Source organism: Gossypium raimondii, chromosome 1 (assembly GCF_025698545.1).
Source record: "Gossypium raimondii isolate GPD5lz chromosome 1, ASM2569854v1, whole genome shotgun sequence".
NCBI classification, from domain to species: Eukaryota; Viridiplantae; Streptophyta; class Magnoliopsida; order Malvales; family Malvaceae; genus Gossypium; species Gossypium raimondii.
This window is the reverse complement of record NC_068565.1, coordinates 38,383,236-38,405,323: the sequence shown is the minus strand read 5'-3', so window position 1 is coordinate 38,405,323 and position 22,088 is coordinate 38,383,236. Positions and strand designations below refer to the sequence as shown.

At 31.3% G+C, this 22,088-nt stretch overlaps 1 protein-coding gene across 1 annotated transcript; it reads left to right on the top strand.

Annotated features, from left to right (window-relative positions):
* Window positions 1–1,710: 1,710 nt before the first annotated feature.
* LOC105787006 (cytochrome P450 78A5) lies at window positions 1,711–4,910 on the top strand. Its single transcript, XM_012613471.2, has 2 exons — window positions 1,711–2,768; window positions 4,215–4,910. The coding sequence occupies exons 1-2, from the start codon at window positions 1,809–1,811 to the stop codon at window positions 4,827–4,829; spliced, it is 1,575 nt and encodes a 524-aa protein (XP_012468925.1). The 5' UTR covers window positions 1,711–1,808; the 3' UTR covers window positions 4,830–4,910.
* Window positions 4,911–22,088: the final 17,178 nt, after the last annotated feature.

The following is a 22,088-nucleotide window of genomic DNA, read 5'->3' as shown; positions in this document are numbered from 1 at the left end:
ACCCTCATAACTTTTCCTTAATTCCTTTGGGATAAATGCGTTCTCCCAATATGATCCTATTTTATCTCATGGTAACCATTACATCTTCCTTTATGAAAAGTCAATTACTATCAAATAGTAATTAAGTCATTTATCACAAGGACAAATGACTCGTGGCCACGTTTACTTTTCATCTATCATGTAATGTCGATGAGAGAATATCATTTACCCATTAGTTGGTCTATAAATTCTACTATTGTGAATGATACTACATACTACAGAAGTCATATACCCAACAAAGCATCTTCTGGTTCCTTTTCTATTTGAACTCAAGCTTTTAATTACATCAAAGTATATTAGTCACACATACATATCCCGTCATCCACTCAGGATTTAGGTATGACATACTATGAATGTCACAACTAAATAAATCTATAAACAGATCTAGGATCTATTCTACTTGGGTCTTGTCCGATGTCCTGTCAATCCAGTCAGTCACATCTATGCCTCTATTTTTTAGGAGTCATCCACTTTAATGCTCAAGATAAAACATCTCCCAAATTGGACTTGATAGACAACATATTAGTATTTAATTAGTTTGATTATTTGTTATTAGTCTAAGAACATGTTTAGGTTCATATACTAATACAAGTTATCTTTTCATATTACGATCCGATCACGTAATACCATTTAGTATTAGTTTAACGTTAGATAACCAGTGAATCAATATTTGTTGTCATTTTGCTTTGCATGCAAACATCGATAAATACAATATGCAAAGAATGTTAATGTGATCAATAGATATTTTATTAAACCAATGTGTTCAAAAAATACAAGTGTACATAGACGAAAACACTACACTTGGGACACCAGATTCAACAGTCTTTCACTTTCCTTAATAAAGTAGATGAGTCATGTTTCGCATTCCTATACCCTCTATTTGGACCTAATGTGGAGCATTTTTAAATTACATGAATCAAATTTTAATCACATGTGTATCTAATACATAGATAGTTTGGATCTAATGTGTTAAAATAAAACGAATAGCACCAATAAAATTTAATAGAGTTATTTTTTAACATGCCAGATCCAAGTTATCCATGCAATAAGAGTACACATATTTGCAATTTGATCTGCGTGTTTTAAACATGCTCACGTCATATTCAAGTTGACATTTAAGACCAAACTAATGGCTAATATGATAAAAGAATTGAGTTGATATGATACTAATACTTTTATAATTTAACTACAAACATTTTGAAGATTAAGAACCGAGTTTGAGGATTTTCGTGAAATAACCCTACAAAATTTAAAATAGACGGGGTTATGATATTTTCTAAGTGAAAATTCAAATACAATGCTTTTGTGGTTGGACTCGAAACTTGGCTGCAAATTACAGTATACAGCTATAAAGGATTAGGCTATTACTATAAAGTGATGTATATAAGTACAGGTGAATCATTTAAAATTTCTGCTTTATTTTCAAGTGAAATCTAAACGCCTATACTGGGAGGACTTTATCATGAAACAGATTTTGATAATAAAGAAAAACTAAGCCAATTTAAAAAAACAAAGGAATTAAGCCAACAAATTAAGCCCTTTTTACTTAACTCTTGATGATTAAGTGCTGTTTTCATTTAATCAGGGTTAGCAAACTTAACTAAACATCATCTCAGCGTATTCAACCATAATTATCTTCCCATGCGCTATATATGCAATCCATCCGAAACACAATTCTCATCATTAAAAAAGTTCACAATCTCTAGACCATTCCGTTAACGCCTTTTCTTTCAGATCTTTTATCCATATTTCTATTAATTTCTGCAACAATGAAGCTTTTGATGCTTGCAATGATCAACCTCTCACTGTTGCTCTCTCTACATGCTGTCACTGTACACCATGACCAAACACCATGGCCTTTCGCTCTAGTTTTATTCTCGTTCATATCTTCTTTACCTTTCTTTATGAACTACTGGCTAGTCCCTGGAGGATTTGCATGGAGAAAGCACCATGTTTACTCTCCACAACTTCGTGGTCCAGTCGGTTGGCCTTTGCTTGGAACCTTGCCGCTAATGGGTTCACTTGCTCATCGCAAGTTAGCAAACACGGCTTCTTCACTAGGTGCAACGAGAGTTATGGCATTTAGCCTAGGAACAACGCGTGTGATCATCAGCAGTCATCCCGACACCGCCAGGGAAATCCTATCTGGGTCTTCATTTTCAGACCGCCCAATCAAGGAGTCAGCTCGTTTGCTGATGTTTGAACGCGCCATTGGTTTCGCACACTCCGGTAAATACTGGAGTCATCTTCGAAGGCTTGCTGCCAACCATATGTTCTCCCCTAGGAGAATCTCTTGCCTGGAGCCACTGCGCCAACTAGTGGTTGATGAAATGTTGGTGGAAATAAACAAGGGAATGGAAGAGAAAGGATTTGTAGAATTGAGGGGGATATTACAGAAAGGTTCATTGAGTAATATACTAGAGAGCGTGCTTGGGAGTTCTATAGTAGAGAAGGGAGAGCTAGGGTTAATGGTGAAAGAAGGGTATGAATTGATTACTATGTTTAACTGGGAAGACTATTTCCCTCTAAGGTTTTTGGACTTTCTTGGGGTGAAAAGAAGGTGTCATAAGTTGTCAACCAAAGTAAGAAATATTGTGGGTCAATTTGTGAAAGAAAGAAAAAAGTGTGGAGATAAGATCAATAATGGTGGGAATGACTTTCTTAGTGCTTTGTTAGCTTTGCCCAAAGAAGACCAGTTAAGTGATTCAGACATGGTTGCTGTTTTGTGGGTAAGAGAATCTCTTTCTCTTCTTTGAGATATGCATATAATTCTAGTACTCCCAGTCCAACAACAAATTAAAACCTATCATCAAAAGCATATATTATATCTAATTTGCTGAGAGTATCTTAGATCATATATACTTAATTTATGTTACCGTCTAAATAAAAATAAATAAATAAATAAATAAGCAATTATTGGAATCTTGTTTTGTTGCCTCTGCTTTCCGGTTGTCTGGCATTGCTTTCCATTTTGGTTGATGACAATGGAGACAGCTTCATTTTATAGGCCTCATTTCATCTTTTTGGTCGAAAGGGTTAGGTTTCGTACATATGATATATATCTCTAATGTTTAAAACATTAACATTATATAAGTCTATATATCACCTTCACATTCTTTTTAAATAATCATTCCAGCTATTAGTTTAGTTTTTTTTTTTAATAAAAATCAAAACCCTAGATGATTTAGTAAGTTTATCCAAGAATAAAAGGCGAACTTTACCCCACCTACATATTCTAGCCAATTCTCAAACATAATTAATTGGCTTGTGCTTTCCACGTTCTTGGTTCTCCTTGTTTCTTGACGCCTTTAACCATTAGTGGGGATATTTCTTTTATAGGTAATATTTGGACTTTGGGTTTTGTTGCTGTATTCATAGGTCAAAATAGATATAAGCAGTCTTTAGTTGATAATGCTACTAAAATTACACTGGATTTATGGTTCATACATTAAAATAAAAATAATATATTATTAATAAGCGTAATTATTTGGTAAATAAGTTATACAAATTTTTAATGTCACTAACGAGTTAAAATTTTGTTATCTATATATCTTTAAGTTATATTTAAATAAATAAATGAATATAGACCATGTCATAAAATCTCAACTATATTTGTAAAGTTAAAAATTATGATAGCCTATGTAACAAATAATTATTATATTAATATTTCTTAAAATGGATTCAAGTGATTTCATTTATAATAACGTGTCAAAATTTAATTCACTAACCATAAATAAAATTAATCACAGCAAGTGTATTAAATATAAATCTTTGCATTTAATATATTGTTGTTTAAATATACATAGTGACATTTAACCGCACAAGTATCATTTAATAAAAGTCTTTATTGCCTCTTTAAAAATTTCTTAAAATAAATACAAATAATTAAATTTTTAACAAGAGGGTTTTTCTCTAGATTCATTATGAATTTAAGTCTCACTTTATGTGAATCTATCTGGATTTATTTTTGTTTTCAATATAATTATACTTTGTAAAGAGTTCATTGTAATTTTAATTACTTAAACATATAATATTTGTGATTCATAATACCTATATTTGTACTTGTAAACTCCTTTTAAAAAATCTTAAAAATAAATATGAATAGTTAAACTTTTAACAAGTACTGTTACATAATTATAAAATGTATTAAGTCATATGTTGTATTTTTTTTCTAGGAAATGACATTTCGAGGTACTGACACTGTTGCTATACTCTTGGAATGGATAATGGCGAGGATGGTTTTGCACCAAGACATTCAAGCTAAAGTACAGAAAGAGATCGACGCTGGCATTTGTCACAACCAAGTTCAAGATTCCGATCTCCCAAATTTCCCCTACCTCCAAGCGGTTGTGAAAGAGGTTCTAAGGATGCATCCACCAGGACCACTTCTATCATGGGCTCGCCTAGCCACCCACGATGTTCACGTAGGGAAGTCTTTCGTCCCAGCAGGCACCACTGCAATGGTAAACATGTGGGCCATAACCCATGACCCGTCTATTTGGAAAGATCCAGGGACCTTTAGGCCTGAAAGGTTTATTGAAGAAGATGTTCCCATCATGGGCTCTGATCTAAGGCTAGCACCGTTCGGGTCAGGTCGAAGAGTATGCCCTGGGAAGGCACTAGGGTTAGCCATCGTACAACTCTGGCTTGCACGGTTTCTCCAGTATTTTAGGTGGCTTCCAACGGCGCAACATGTTGACCTTTCAGAGACTCTAAAGCTTTCTCTTGAAATGGAAAAACCGTTAACATGTCGAGTGGTTCCCCGAACTACTCGACATATAATTTCATGATTCAATATTATTGTGACGCATCAGTTTTTAAAATTAATTTATCACCTTATTTAGGTAAATAAACTTTTGGGTTGTAAGTTATTTCTGCTTTTATATTTTTTATAATTTCTTCATCTTGTTTAGTCCAACAAAAGAAATATTCTTTTTAATTTTTCATATAATATACCTATTTTTCAGATAATTTATTAAAGAAATATCTTTCATAATTTACAATTCCTAAAATTCTTGAAGATGTTTTTATCTCATTTTTTCAGAAATTATTTTATTTTTACAATAATATGGTCTTGGAGTTTAAGACCATTAGTGATAATTTTAAACCTAGAAAGTCTATCTCAGTTTTTTCTAGCTCTATCTTTTTAGGAAAATAGATCTTTATGTTTTTCATAAAGTTCTTCTATTAGTTTTAAATATTCAACTCTTTCAAGTTGATCATTAGTAGTAGTAAATTTTTCTTTCCAATGTTCTATAAGTGTTTTATAGGATTGGAAATCATATTCTTTTGTTTATCAACTTTTTACGTTTTTATGTTTTTATAATTTTTATCATAGATGATGACTCATCGATGAAGTGTTTTCTTCATCGATAAAACAAAAATATGATCTTGACCATTACCATAATATAAAGGACCTAAATCTACATCGGACTCTATATTATTATTAAAAACTTGATCTAATTTATTATTAATATTAATTAATATTTCTTTAGACTCATGGTTTAAGTCTAAATCTTTTATATTACCTATGTTATTTACTTTTTCTTCTCTGAAATCGACCTTACTATATAATTTACCAAAATAAAAAGAAGTTATATCAACAAGACTATTAATACCCTTACTCAGAGATGAAATGTTATTTTCATTTCTAGAGTCTATATGCGTAATATGATCACAAGTTTTATCTTTAAACTGACACTCGATTTGCTCCATATTATTTGCTTCGGGTACCTAAGACCAGCCTGTAATCCTAACGTCTTCACCAAACGCCTACACGTCCACCCCGGACTCAACGGCAACAAGAAGACAGATTAACAGATATAGGTTTTGAAACAAATAATCTTGAAACAAACAGAAATGTAAATCAAAGATTAAAACTTACAATAAATATTACGCTACTTTCTCCAGAAAGTCGTTACACCGGCACCTCTGATACCAGACGGGGGAGGGGAGGCAAGGGATATTTTTTAAAACTATCCATTTTACATATATTACTAAATGGAGAAAGTCTTTTTCATTTCAAATAGGAACCCCTAAAGATCTTTTTAAGGGATTAACCTTAATTCTAAAAACAAAATTTTGTGGCTATTTTGATAAAAAAGATCAAGATAATGTTGCTAGTTATATCCTTTCAAAAATTAAATTATGTGATATTAGATATTTGGATGAATTTTCTAAAAATTTCTTCACGAATATCGAAATTAAAAATGAAAATATAGAGTTTTGGAAAAACCAATACTTTCATAAATTACCCCACCTTGGGATGAGATATTTATAAACAAATATATATCTTATTTAGAAAAGCACAGTAAAACATCTGGGCTTTCCTATGAAAATTATAACTTACAATAAATATTAAAATTATTTCCAATCTTTTTTGTTGGTATGTGGATTGTTCATCAGGTTGCCTTCTTTGTTGACTTCAACCTTCTTGATCATTTTCCTGATGTATGACTTTTTGTCTTCATCTGGATGTCTTAACCATCATAATGAACTTTAGATATATCTTGATGGCAATTTTCCCATGCGCTTCTGATTTGTTGCAGAATATGAGGCGGGAAATCATTAATATCCATTTCTGCTATCTTTTTTAATAGTTGAATGGATTCTTCGTCTTTATCATCAATTCTAGAATAATATGCCATTATTCTTCTTCCATCAGTTCTGATGTAGTAGTTTCTTTCTTGAAGAAGATATCTGGCTTTAGCCATTAAATCAATTCCGATTTGGATTTGATAATAGCTTGGATCTTTTTGACACTTGTCAATTGTTTTTGCCAGGTGTTCTTTGTCTTCATTTAAAGCTGATAATCGAGGACTATCAAGCATAGTATGAATAAACCATATTTGGTATGGCTGAAAAAAAAATTTTTAGTATGAATAAACCGTATTTGGTATGGCTGAAAAAATTTTTCTTTTCGAAATACCTATAAAAGTACTAATTTGAATATAAAAATAGTAAAAGAAATCATCATTGTTTATGATGGTTTGTAAAAGGATTTTACTATTGCTGGAAAATCTAATAGAAGATGAAAAGAGAAATTTTGTACTATTATTTCTCTAACAAAACCCCATTCAATATTGTGACGCAATATTATTGACATATAATTTCATGATTCAAGAAAGATCAATTCGATTAAGTTCAAAAATAAGTATATGAATTGTGAAATGTTAATTAAACCAAGGTAAGAACGGGAGTGATTCATGGAATGTCCTAAGTGGACACTATAAGTAATAAAATTAGCAAGAAAATAACTAGGAACAATGAAACCCTCGAGCTTAGCTAGCTGAAAAAGAATACATCTCCACAAGTTGAACACGAGGACCGCTAGAATTTGTCAAAAAAGTGTTTTTGTTGCCTTTTTGAGTTACTGAAGGTCTTGAATATATATGTGTGCATCTATAATTATTGTGTAAGACTTCGAATTCCAATATCTATATATAACAGTTGATATAGTGTGGTTGGATTGACATGTTATGGTTAGAATTTGTCTTTTTTTCTTCTTTTTTTGTATAACCAAATAAGCTTTATTACTAAAAAAGCCAAGCATCTTGTACAGATAGCTAGCAAACAAAACATAGAGTAAACACCTCAATCGAAATAAAGCAACACCCTAGGAATAACCATAAATGTAACCAGAAATGAGGAATAACAAAACAACACCCCAAAATTAAACATGAAAACAACAAAAAATGAAGCAAAAGAATACGATGGCTATATCCGTGCAAAACAATACTTGAAATATTTTAAGACCCAGCAAGATTTCATATGGATATCTAAGTTTGTTTCATTTATTATTAGGTTAAGTTTCAACCATACAAATAACGAGTTTAATCAAAGTCAAATATTTTAATACTCAGAGAGATTTCATATGAATTTTGTTGATGTCTTTGTGTGCTGGAATGTTTGGGCTAAACTAGATCAATGGTTAGGCGATGCTGCAAGACAAAAAATTGACTAAAGGAACACCGGAGTAAATATTTTGCGACACACTCTGATACTAAAGTCAGTAAATGTTGTAAAGAAATGTGAAATAGTGCAAGGAAAATGGCCTTACCTGAAAAATGTTGGTGGGTTGATATTTATTGTGTAACAACTCAAATTTTTTTATATCGAAATTCATATAGTATGAGTGATAAAAAATAAAATTTGAATAATAAATATGATTATTTATTTATTATGACGTCAACGAAGATAATGATAAATCGATTTTGATTTGTATAATAATTTGATATTCATTTATGTAAATAAATTTAATTTTGAGATTAAATTTATTAAGCCAAGCCAAACCGAAAATTTTAATCGAGGATCTCTTGTGGTATGTTCGAAAATCCAATGCTAAGTCATTAAATTGGATATACCATCAAGTACTGTACAAGGACCAAATTAAATAGTGAGCTATGTCATGAGAATGGATTAAGAAATTAGGAAGGGCCTTATGTAATAAATTCTCCAAGGATTAAAGTGAAATTTAACCATTAAATTAATGTGACTAGTGGCTTTGGTGAATCATAGCCGGTCATAACCATTAATTACGGTTGATAAAACGACGGCCTTAGGATTTGGAATTTCTTAGTTTAAACTATATTAATTATATGATGTATGTATATATGACAAGCGGTGGGAGAGAGAATATGAGCTCCATTCTCATTCTTCCCCTCCATGGCCAAATATTGAAGCAAAAAAAGAGAGAAGGAGATAGCTTTCCTATTTTCGGTTCAAATTATTCAAGGTAAGAATGCCCTTTATATATATATATATATATTTAGTATTGGCAGCTTGGTGAATTCAACCCACGCCTTAATTTAATTATTGTTATAACTAATTCAAATCTCCATTAATATATTCATGAGAAAAGTGAAGTTTAGAAAGAGTGGAATGACAAAACCAAGCTTGGATTGAGATGAAATCATGCGGAGAATTTAAGGAAAAGTTAATTTGAGCTTGAATTGAACTAAAGGTACATGATAAGTTGGACCAAATTATAAAGGATCGTAAACAATGAAAATTGTAAGGAATAAATGTCAAAAATTATTAACTTGAGGTCGAAAAATGTGAAGTTAAATTTAGACTTAATCAGGTAGATTGTGATATATGAGCATTTTGGCTATTAAATTTAAAAAGAGGCCTAAATGTAAAGAGATACAAATATGCTTGGTTGTTGGTATGTCTTTATTAAATGAGAAACTAATATTATTTTCGTAATCAAATCTGTCACATGAAGCTAACAATAAGATCGAAACATCATGGTGCAATGTGAAAATAGGCGATAGGCTACGAACTCAGTTTGTGCTAAAATAATTTGTTTTCTTTGCATAACTTATCAAGTAGCTAAGCTTAAGAAATTGAAATTTATGTTTTAATAGTTAGGAATTAGTTGACATTATGTTATTTATATATAAGTACATGTGTTCGTGTTCGTGATACTGTGATATAAACCATATTGATTTGTTTTTTTTTTTATGATTCTAGGAACGGTTGGGTATAACGTTAAATATATATACATGTGTAATGACCTGATTTTTAGTGGTGCCGAAAAATGTGATTTCAGAATTTCATTTTCGTAAACCGAGTCTGTCAATATTAAATAAATATATTTAGGGAGTTATTATAAAAATATATTGAAATTCAGTTAAGTAATTTAGCTGAAAGTGGCTAATTAAGACTTAGAGACTAAATTGTAAAAGTCCAATCGTTATAGATTTTTAATCGAAAAAAAGACTTGAGGACTTAAATGACAATTACCCAAAGGCTCAAAATGGTAATTAAACCATTTTCATAGTTGACATTGATGATGTTGGCCACTTATGTTAATTAATAATGCAATTCACATAATTAAGCTTAGCTTAATTAATAAAATTTGATTAATTAAACCTTAATTAGTATATATATACATTGGTTAGTGGGAGGAGAGATAAAACGTCTTCATCTTCTCCATTAGCCATCGTTCTCCATTGAAGCAAAAAGAAAAAATATATATTTTTGGGTGTTCATCATTCAACCACTTGAATTGGCAAGAAATTTAAGTCTTTCATAGATTTATGATCATAGGAGCTTGATTTAGCTAACTAGTATATCGATTTGATAATTTGTTAAAGTTTTAGAAAGTTTTCACTATTGATTAATTGATGAATTAGGCTTTAAATTGATAGGTTTTAAGCTTGGATTGTGAAAAGGACTAAATTGTAAAGTTAATTTAGCTTATTTGTTAACTTTGTTATATTAGGTACCAAATTGAATAAGTGTAAAACATGTCATGAAAATTTGTTGGAAATAGAAAGTATAAAGTCCCTAATGAGAATATATTAAATCAGATTTTAATTCGAAGCTAGGAATCAAGAGTTATGCTTGTCCCAAGTTTAGGGGCTGAATTGAATAAAATGTAAAATATACTTGACTTTATATTTGGATGTGAATTGGATGAGAATTGATATCTTTTATCTGTTGTATGATTGTACGTAGCCAAAGACTACGTTGAGTCATCGAGAGGGAAAGGAAAAGCGAGAGTCATCAACGAGTGACGAGAGATTTATAGTTTGTACTTTTATGATTTGGGATAGATTTAATTGTTTGTATATACACGTTAATTGCATGATTGAACATCTATGTGAGTATATTATTGTCCTATGAATTGATTTGTTGTGATTGTTGTTGAATGTCGTGATAATGGACTAGATTGAATAAAATGAAAGGTTAGTATGACCTTATGAAACATAGGTTGTAATATCTGAATGGATTGAATCATGTAATATGGCATGAGTATACTGTGAGTAGATGATGATTTGAATGGATTGAATCATGTAATATGGCATGAGCATAGTGTGAGTAGATGATGGTTTGAGATGTGATTTTAAAATTGAATGTGAAATTATATATATATGAATTGGATTAAATTGAAATGAAATGAGATAAATGATTGTCCTGCAATAGAATAGTATAAAGAGTACGAAATCGCAACTTTGATTGAATATTGAGTATGACAGGTGACTAAGAATGATTACAGGTATGATAATGCATATTTGTTTAAATGTTACCCGTGTGAACTTATTAAAAGGCTGGGATACGATTGGCATGTCAATAGAGTCATATATGCTCTTGTACAAATTTTAACGAGATTTAGCATTTGTTGTAGATTCTCGGGTGATTTAATGAGATCTAGCCTTGTTGTAGATTCTCAAGTAATATATGACATAGTTTTAGCCCAGACAAGTAACTTAATGTAATTTCAACTCGAACAAGCAACTTAGTTCACTTATGTATTCGAGCATATTTTAGTAGGGTTCCATTACGGAAAACATTGAAATTGAAATCAGAAATTGGAAAATAATATAAATTGAATTATGGTAAGCTATTATAAAATATGATTTGAATTTATTAGTATGATTTGGTAAGTATCTTTACATATGTAAAAGTGAATGGATGTTTGTATGAAATAAATAGAAATGAAAATGAGTATGAAAAATTTGAATGATATGTTAGATGATTAATTAATGTTGAATGATCATGGAAATGGGCAACATAATGATAAGACATAGATGTTGAATCCATGATTAAAAATGAATACTAAATGGCTTAATGATAGGTAATTGAAAAGTAAGTTGAATTGGTTACATATGTTACAATATTGAATAGATTGGTTTGGCATTACTACATGCATGTTCATAAGTGTATATGATAACGGTATTAGTTGGTATGATGATAAAAGCTTGTATATTGTATATTTGATTCTTAACTTGGTATTGGATGTTATAAATACATAAGTAATGAGATTTGGCAACTAGTATGGATAGGTTACATCTCTTGTAATTGTTGTAATTATGGAAATAATGAAATTGTTAATTGTCATACATGTGCTCACTTATATAAATGATATGGAATGTGTTGGTTTGATAGGATATAACTTGATAAGTTATGTGATTGTACTAAATGTGGTCATTTGCAAATGTTATATTACATCGTGTTATCTTGAATCATGAAAGTGCCATTAAGCGTTTTCGCTCAACGTACGGTTTGTTTATTCCATGCGCAGGTATAGGTGGAGCTCGAAGTTCTAGGAGATGATTTTAGCGTCTAATCCATGATCCTCAACTAAAAAATGTTTGTATAATCCTGGTTTGTTAAATATATGGCATGTACCTAGGTTGAATCGATTTTTGGCACTATATGTGATCATGTCTTTATTTGAAGCTAGAATTGGTAATTTGGAAATAATCAAATGTTTAGATTGATGGGAAATGTGCTCATATTGTAGTAAACATGTCAATGTTTTCTATGTATTCGAACGATGAATAAATAAATAAAGTTAATTTTACATTTCACTATTATATCTTTTGTGTTTTTGTCTTTCATATTTTGCATACATAGCGAAATTGTGACAAGAAAAAGTTATCTTATTGATTGTCTAAGTTCAAACTGATGATAAGTGGTAATATAAAAAAGTTTACATTGCGAGTGTAACCCCTCAATGTAACACCCCTAACTCATCTCCATCATCAAATTAGGGTTACAGAGTATTACGACACATATCAAACAATTTACATCATTAATTTATTAATTTATTAATTTAAATGAAAATATTAGAATATGCATTTCATTCATTGAAAAATAACATTTACGGGCCTTAAAATGAGCTTACGAGGCCCTAAAAATAGTTTGGGAACAATCAGGGACAAATTGGAATCAAAACAGAAAAATATGCAAAATTTTGAAAATTTTAGAAAAATGGCATGTGGCCACCCACACACCCGTGTGCTCAAACTGTGTAACTCACTGTGACTATGTGAAAAATCTTGCACTTAAAATTAATAAGGCACACAGTCATGTGGCCAAGCCGTGTGGATAAGCCTAGGTCGTGTGCACCTTAAAAAGCTTCGAAAACAAGGCATACTTTCATCCAAAACTTAGGTACCAAGCCAAATCAAAATCAACCATTATCACACTTTAAAAACACATTTAAACAAACCTAAAACATGCCAAAATAATCAACCTAAATGCCTAATCAATGTGTCCTCATTGACACCACAATTCAATTATCAACCTCAATTCACATGACACATCAACTAATTTGCATTCAAATTTATAAGTTCATATATAAAACTCATACCAAACTTATCATTTCTTCTTAGTCATTCACATTCATTCCTACCATGATTCAAACACTTAAATAACATTTATATCAAAAGACCAAAACAACTTTATATAAATATATTCACATCAAGATTAAAGGCATATTAACAAGTAAGCTTATACCAAGCTTAATACATAAAATTTGTAATAAGTATCCAAGCATATACAAATACACCTATTACAAATGAGCCGTATAGATGCCATTTATAACCATAACCATACGTTCAAAAACTACCAAAATGATCGGTGAATAGTGTGATAGGCTCCAACAAGATTCCAACCGATTGAGCTTTTCGATGATCTATAAAACAAAGGAAAATAACTACGTAAGCATTTAATGCTTAGTAAGTTCGTATAAGCGAAACTTAAACTTACCGTTCCTTAATATTTAATCATTCAATCATGCTCATTAAATCTTATAGTACTTAACTTTCCTAAACACTACAATTCACATCATTAGTAAATACCTTAACAATTCATCATTTATAAAACATAGGATACAACATGAAATGAGTTACATTTACTCACATTACTTTACATAAGTGATTAATGCCCTTATTCATTCGTTTTCATAGCCTATCTTACCATTTCATAAAATCATCGATATCCCTAATTTCATATCTAAACCTATCCATTCCTTTACTTACCCATTGAACTGTATAGAATAATATCAGATACTCGAGAACACCATATCATATAACCATAACCCTTTCAATAATGCTCAAATGAGCTCTGAAATGGGCCTACTCACACGAGCTGTGGGTTGGGCTGTTAGCTACACAATGCTGCTCACACGAGCTATAGAGAATTTACAACAAATGTAGGACCTCAACCATCGGTAGGACATCCAAGACCAGCACCCGAACATATAATCTCCAATGACATGTCATTTGTATCCTAAGCATTCTCTAGGTTCGAACAGAACTTTCTTCGTCAAGTATTCAATTCTCGAATTATTATCAAATCAATTGTAAATAATATAATATTAACAAATAATCAACCAAAATAACATTTAATAAATATAAAATTCATACAAACTTATCTCAACCACAACGATTCAAGTCCGATTGATTCTTTTCTTAATCTAAATAATAATTTAACTCAATTAAATATTTCAATTGACTACAATTATCCAATTCAAACCTATAAACCATATTAACGTGAAATTACAAAACTACCCCTAATATTTTAACTTTTTATCGTTTAGCCCTAAATCTAAATCTTATAATTTAACCAATAATATAAAATATCATAATACCCAAATATTCTTAAGGTTCCAAACAGCCCTAATTGTCTCTAATTCACAACATTAACCATGAATTTTACTATTTTCACCATTAAGTCCTTAAACTTTAAATTCATCACAAATTACTTAACAACACATGTTTATCTAGCAGTTAAACTTAAGAATCTATCAAAAATTCAAAATATTATTAAATCATTCATGAAAAAACCCTAAAATTTTTATAACTATACAATTCAACCCCTGAGCTAAGCAGATTAAGCTAAAACGAGTTCAAAAACATAAAAACCATTAAAAACGGGGTTCAAAAACATAAAAATCATTAAAAACGGGGTTCAAAAACCTCACCATGCACCAAAAGAAACTTGGCTGAACTTTCTCAAGCTCAAAAGTGGTGATTTTCAATAAACACAAGAAAACGGAAAAAGATGATAGCACTATTTTACTTGTACATGCTTTTATTTATTGTTTTACTACTTTACCCTTTAATTAACACTTATAAAATAACCAACCCATGTCCATCATTGTCCACCGCCAATATAAATCGCATAATTACCTTATAGATCTATCGACTTTCATTTCTAAGGCCATTCAATCCATTTAATTAGTAGAATTTAACTTTTGCATCTTTTTTAATTTAGTCCTTTTTACCTAATTAACAATTTAAACTTTAAAATTTCTTGACGAAAATTTAATACGACTCTAATTTAACCCTATAAACAATAATAACATTAAAATGTTTACTCACTCATTAGAATTGTGGTCCCAAAACCACTGTTTCTGACACAATTGAAAATGGGTTGTTACAACTCTCCCCCCTAAAGGGATTTTCATCCCTGAAAATCTTACTAGAAAATAGGTTCCTATATTGCACTTTCATAAACTCCTTCGGTTCCCAAATACCTTCTTCAACCCCATGACGATGTCAAAGAACTTTAACAAAGCTATTCGTTTATTTCTCAATTCTTTAGTTTCCCGAGCCAAAATTCTGATCGATTCCTCACTATACGACATATCAAGTTGAATTTCTATGTCGACAGGTGAAATCACATGTGAAGGGTCAGAATGGTACCACCACAACATCGATACATGATACACATTGTAAATTTTCTCTAATTTAGACATTAAAGCCAAACAATAAGTTACCGGTCCAATTCTCTCAATGATCATATACGATTTAATAAGACACGGACTAAGCTTTCCTTTTTGGCCAAAACAGAGATCTTTCCTCCAAGGCGATACTTTCAAGAACACTCTGTCGCCAACTTGAAATTCTATGTCTTTTATTTTCAAATCAGCGTATGATTACTAACGATCAAAAGCAACTTTCAAACTATCTCGTATCACCTTAACCTTTTCTTCAGTTTCCTAGATTAAATCAATACCAAAATGCTTTTTCTCACTTAATTCAGTCCAATACAATGGATTTCTACATTTTCGTCCATAAATAGCTTCATACAGAACCATTTTAACACTCGACCAATAACTATTATTATACACAAATTCAACTAATAGAAGAAATTTTTCCCAACTACCTTCGAATTCTAAAATACAACAACGGATCATATCCTCGAGTATCTGAATCACTGGTTTAGTTTGATCGTTAGTTTTTGGATGAAATGCGGTACTAAAATCCAATCTAGTGCCCAAAGCTTCATGTAACTTACTCCAAAATCTAGAAGTAAATCGGGGATCCTGATCAGAGATAATAGACAACGGTACACCATGTAATTTGACAATCTCAAAAACATATAATTTTGCCAACCTCTAGAGTGAATAATCGGTACGTACAGGAATGAAATGAGCGGATTTAGTCTAGCGATCACCAATAACCCAGATAACATCTTTCTTTCGAGGAGAAAACAATAATCCTGACACAAAGTCCATAGTAACTTGCTCCCACTTCCATTCTAAAATCATAACAGGCTGTAACAACCCAGAAGGTACTCGATGTTCGGCTTTAACCTGTTGGCAAATCAAACATTTCAACACAAATTTTGAAATTTCATGCTTCATACTTGGCCACCGATTCATTTGTTTCAAATCACCGTACATTTTATTGCTACCAGGATGAATTGAGCATCTACTGCTATGAGCTTCCTGAAAATATTTTGTTTAATTTCAATATTTTTAGAACAAATAATGTTTCGAAAGTATATACTGTCATCTAAACCAATGCAAAAATCTGAATATGTTGTCTTTTCAGTCTATTCTTTCTTGGCTATCAACTCTGAATCACTTTTCTAAGCTTCATTAATTTGTTGCAGAAATGTTTGTTTAACTTTTAATTCAGCTAAAATTGAACCATCCCCAACAAGTGTCAACTGCGTGTTCAAAGCTCTTAATGCAAATAATGACTTTCCACTCAAAGCATCTGCAACAATATTAGCCTTTCCCGGGTGGTCGTCAATTATTAGATCATAATCTTTCAACAACTCTAACCATCTATGTTGTCGCAAATTCAATTCTTTCTGTGACATCAAATATATCAAACTTTTATGATCAGTGAAGATATGACATTTTTCTCAATAGAAATAGTGTCGCCAAATTTTTAAAGCAAACACAAGAGCTGCCAATTCTAGATCATGGGTCAGATAATTCCTCTCATATGGTTTCAATTACCGAGAAGCATAAGCTACAACCTTGCCTTCCTAAATTAAAACGCAACCCAAACCATTAAGCGAAGCATCACTGTAAATCACAAACTCTTTGCTGGACTCTAGTTGAATCAACACAGGAGCTTCAATTAACATCATTCTCAATTGATTAAAACTCTGCTGACATTTTTTGGACTAATCAAACTTTACATCTTTTTAGAGTAGCTTCATCAATGGTATAGCAATCATAGAAAACCCTTTAACAAATCTCTGATAATACCCGAAAAAACCCCAAAAATTCTAATTTCAGTAATATTTTTTGGTGGTTTCTAGTCTAAAATAGCAAATATTTTGCTCGGATCAACTCTGATGCCATCAGCCAATACCACATGACCCAAAAATATGACTTCTCGAAGCCAAAACTCACATTCACTAAATTTTGCAAATAATTGTTTTCGCGCAAAGTTTATATATTATTCTCAATTGCTAAGCATGTTCGTTTCATCACGAGAATAAATTAAAATATCATCGATGACAACAACCACAAATCTGTCTAAATACGGCTAAAATATTTTGTTCATCAAATCTATAAACTTAGCAAGCGCATTCGTTAATTCAAAAGGCAAAACTAAGAATTCATAATGTACATACCTGGTCCTGAAAGCAGTTTTCGGCACATCCAAATCTTTAACTCGAAGTTGATAAAATCCAGAGCGGAGATCAATCTTTGAAAATATTGTTGCACATTTTAACTGATCAAACAAATCATTTATACGTGGTAACAGATATTTTTTTTCTATCATGAATTTGTTAAGCTGTCGATAATCAATACACAATTGCAACGATCCATCTTTTTCTTAACAGACAGTACAGGTGCACCCTAAAGAGAAAAACTAGGCCGAACAAATACCTTATCTATCAACTCCTATAACTGTGCTTTCAACTCTCTTAATTCAACCAGTGCCATTCTATATGGAACAATCAATATTGCAGAAGTTCTCAGTACTAACTCAATAGCAAACTCAACCTCTCTAACTGGAGGTAACTCGAACAATTCCTCTGAAAACACATTCGCAAACTCACAAACAGTCGAAATTGATTCCAACTTTGATTCTGAAACTCTGGTATCTAAGATGTAAGCCAAATATGTCTCATAACCTTTTCAGACACATTTCTGAGCTGACAATGCTGAAATAATATTAGTTGTACTATCATTTCTGTCTTATTCAACCCTGATCATTTCACCACTTTGACATTTTAAAATAATCTATTTTCGTATGCAATTCACAATTGCATCATGTAAAGTCACCTAATCCATGCTGAGAATCACATCAAATTCATTGAATGGTAGTAACATCAAATCAGCCAAAAAGTTACAATCTTGAATTTTCAAGAGACAGTTTCTACAAACTTTATCAACTAACATATACTGTCCTAATGGATTAGTTACTTTTATCACAAATTCTGTTGAATTAATAGTTATTTTCTTATCTAGCACTAATGTTGTGCATATGGATGAGTGCGTTGACCCCGGGTCAATCAAAGCATAAACATTAACATAAAACATAGAAAATGTACCGGTAATCACATTAGGAGTTGAAGCTTCCTCACGAGCTCGAATTGTATAAGCCATAACTAGTGCCCGAGCTTCAAATCTAACTGTAGAATCTTTCATTCCACTTCTGTTATTCCCTGCATTACCACTTTTTCTGGATGGTCTCCCTCTCGAAGACGTGTTACCTGATCATACATTCTAAGTTTTATCTTTATCAGACCGTTCAGGGCAATCACGAAGAAAATGATCATATGAACCGCATTTAAAACATGATCTATCCATCAATCAACACTCTTCAAAAGGTATTCTGTTGCATTGTTGACACTTAGGCTTATTATTATGAACACTTCCTACACTCGCTAAAAAAGTAGTCTGGAGTTTCGAACTAGCTTGTTGCTTCCCTCTATCTCTTCCCGAAAATCCAGATAGAGCTGACATACGACTGTTATATTCTTTAGATTTCTTTGATGGTGAAGAAAATGATTTTCCCATTTGTCGTTTACTCGTCCCATTTTCCAGATTCTGCTTTTCTTTTTGCTTTTCTGAGTTCTTCAGCCTTGTGCGCTCGATCTACCAAAACCGTAAATTATTTTAACTCAAGAATCCTAACAAGTAATCTAATATCTTCATTCAAACCATCTTCAAACTGAGTACACATAACATCTTCAGTCAGAATACATTCCCGAGCATATTTACTGAGTTGTACAAATTCTCTTTCATATTCAGCTACAATTCTACATCTTTATTTCAACTCAAGAAACTTTTTTTACTTTTTATCGAGATAACATACTTCTTTCTGAATTCTATTTGGAAGAAATCCTAATTAACATGTTCTTTTGGCATGACAATAATTAAAGAAATCCACCACTGACACATTAAGTCCTTTAACAGGGATATCTCACATTTTAAACTATTTGCTGGAGAGCAAGTCAATTCGTCAAAAACCCGCATGGTATTTTCTAACCAAAACTTAAATTTTTTCAGGTCATCTTCCACTGTACCATGAAATTTTTCGACTCCATACTTATGAATTTTATTGACCGAAGGCTTACTTACACATACTTGTTCCAAACCTTAAGAAATAGGGGGAGCTGGTTAGGGTATAGGATGGGTGAAGGTTATTGAGCCACAAAAATTTATTTAAATCTGTAAACCATTCTGACATCATATGGAAGAAGGCTTCTCGTGCCTCACTTCCTCGGCCCTTTGGAATGGGCTCGTTTCTACCTGCCCTTTGAGCGGAGGCTTGACCATTACTCCTTGCTTCATCAGAAATAGCTTGGTTGGGTGACATATTTTATCTATATAAAAACATAATTCAATTTGAGTTATAAGATATCACACTATCATAGGTTATAAAATGGCATGTATTCTATACTCTATACATGCTACATTCAACTTGAGAATCGGCAAGCTGTAGCTCTCATACCACTAAATGTAACACCCCTAACCTGTCTCCATCGTCAGATTAGGGTTACAAAGTATTACAGCACATATCAAAACAATTTACATCATTAATCTATTCATTTCTTAATTTAAATAACAACATTCGAATATGCATTTCATTCATAGCGAAATAATATTTAGAGACCTTAAAATGAGCTTACGGGACCCTAAAAATAATTTGGGAACAATCAGGGACAAATTTGAATAAAAATAGAAAAATTTGAAAATTTTAGAAAATGAGGTCACATGGCTGTGTGGCTAGGCCATATGAAAGAAGCCAACTCATGTAGCTTCAAACACACCTATGTGGATATCCCACACCCCCGTGTGGCTAACCTGCACGCCGTGTGCTTAGATCGTGTAACTCACTGTGACCGTGTGAAAAACCTTACACTTAAAATTAATAAGGCACATGGCCGTATGGATAAGCCCAAGTCGTCTGCACCTTAAAAAGCTTGAAAAACAAGGCATACTTTCATCCAAAACATAGGTTCTAAGCCAAATCAAAATCAACTATTTCCACACTTTAAAAGAACTTTTAAACAAGCCTAAAATATCCCAAAATAATCAAACTAAGTGCCTACTCAATGTGTCCTCATTGACAACACAATTCAATTATCAACCTCAATTCACATGACACATCAACTAATTTGCATTCAAATTTATAAGTTCATGTAATAGCCCGTTTTTTAGTTGTGTCAGAAATAGTGGTTTTAGGACCACAAATCTGACAAGTTAGTTCGTATAATTAGTATTTAATTATACGAGTCAATAATAATTTTATATTGAATTTTGATTTAATGAATTGAACTAATTGAATTAAAAGTTAGTATAAGTGTTTCGGTTCAAAAGTTAAGTGGTTATTGAAAATGAGGTATTAGGACCTCGTTTCCATAATTTAGGCTCATAAATATTTTTATTAAATATTTACAAAGTTTTATTATAGGTGAATTGAATTTTGGTCCTGTAATTTTGATGATTGATTGCTTAATTAAGGTAAAAGGATTATATTGTAAAAGAGGTAAAAGTTAATCACTATAGATTTAAAATCATAAAAAGAATAAAATGGTAATTAAACCATGGTCAAAAATTCCAAGCGGTGGTGTCATGATTGAATCCACTTTGGGCTATTTGCTCATTTAGTCCTAATTAGTTTAGGGCTAAATTGAAAGTCAAGTTTGTTTAGTTGGAATTTAATATAATTGAAGGACCAATTGTGTAATTAAACCTTCCTTGGATGATAATTATACCATATTTATATATTATGGACAAATATGAACATGTTTTAATTATTTTTATAAGTTATATAGAAAAGGTTAAAAGTGTAAATAAGTAAATAAGTAAAAATTATAATGAAACAATTAGAACAAAAAAGTTATCTTCTTCATTTTCTTTCTTGAAATCGAAACTCTATAGCCATGGAGGAGCAAGCTTTCGACCAACTATGGTTCTTCGATTTAGGAGGTAAACCTCACCTGTTTTTAGTAATTTTTATGTTTTTGAGCTCGTATTAGCTTAATCTAGCTAACTTGGGGATAAATTTGTAAAACTATCAAATGTTATGGGTGCCATTGATGAATTTTGGATGTTCTTGAAATTTTATGGTAGAATATTAAGCTTGGTTGCTAAATAGGACTATTTTGTAAAGTATTTTTTTGGTAATTTTAATGTTTAAAGACTAAAATGTGAAATTAGTAAAAGTACAAGGACATAATGTGAAATAACAACAAATATGGGCTGTAATACAGTTTCAAACAATTTGGCTAAACTTAAAATTTAAGAAAAATGATTAAATTGCATGTTTTGGGCTTAGGGACTATATAGTATAAAAGTAAAATGTTGGGGCAATTTTGTAAAATTTCAAAAAGACTTAATTGCATAAAATGAATTAATATTTTTCTAAAATTAGTTAATTTAATGGAATTATTATTTTAGATCCTAAACAGTGGAAAACCGAGGAAAAGAGAAAATTATCAAATAGCTCATGTACTTTGTCGTTGCTACAATTTAGTCTAGTAAGTTCGTATTATTTTGATTTAGTAAATTTTTAAAAGTATTATATGTCTTAATTGTATCATGT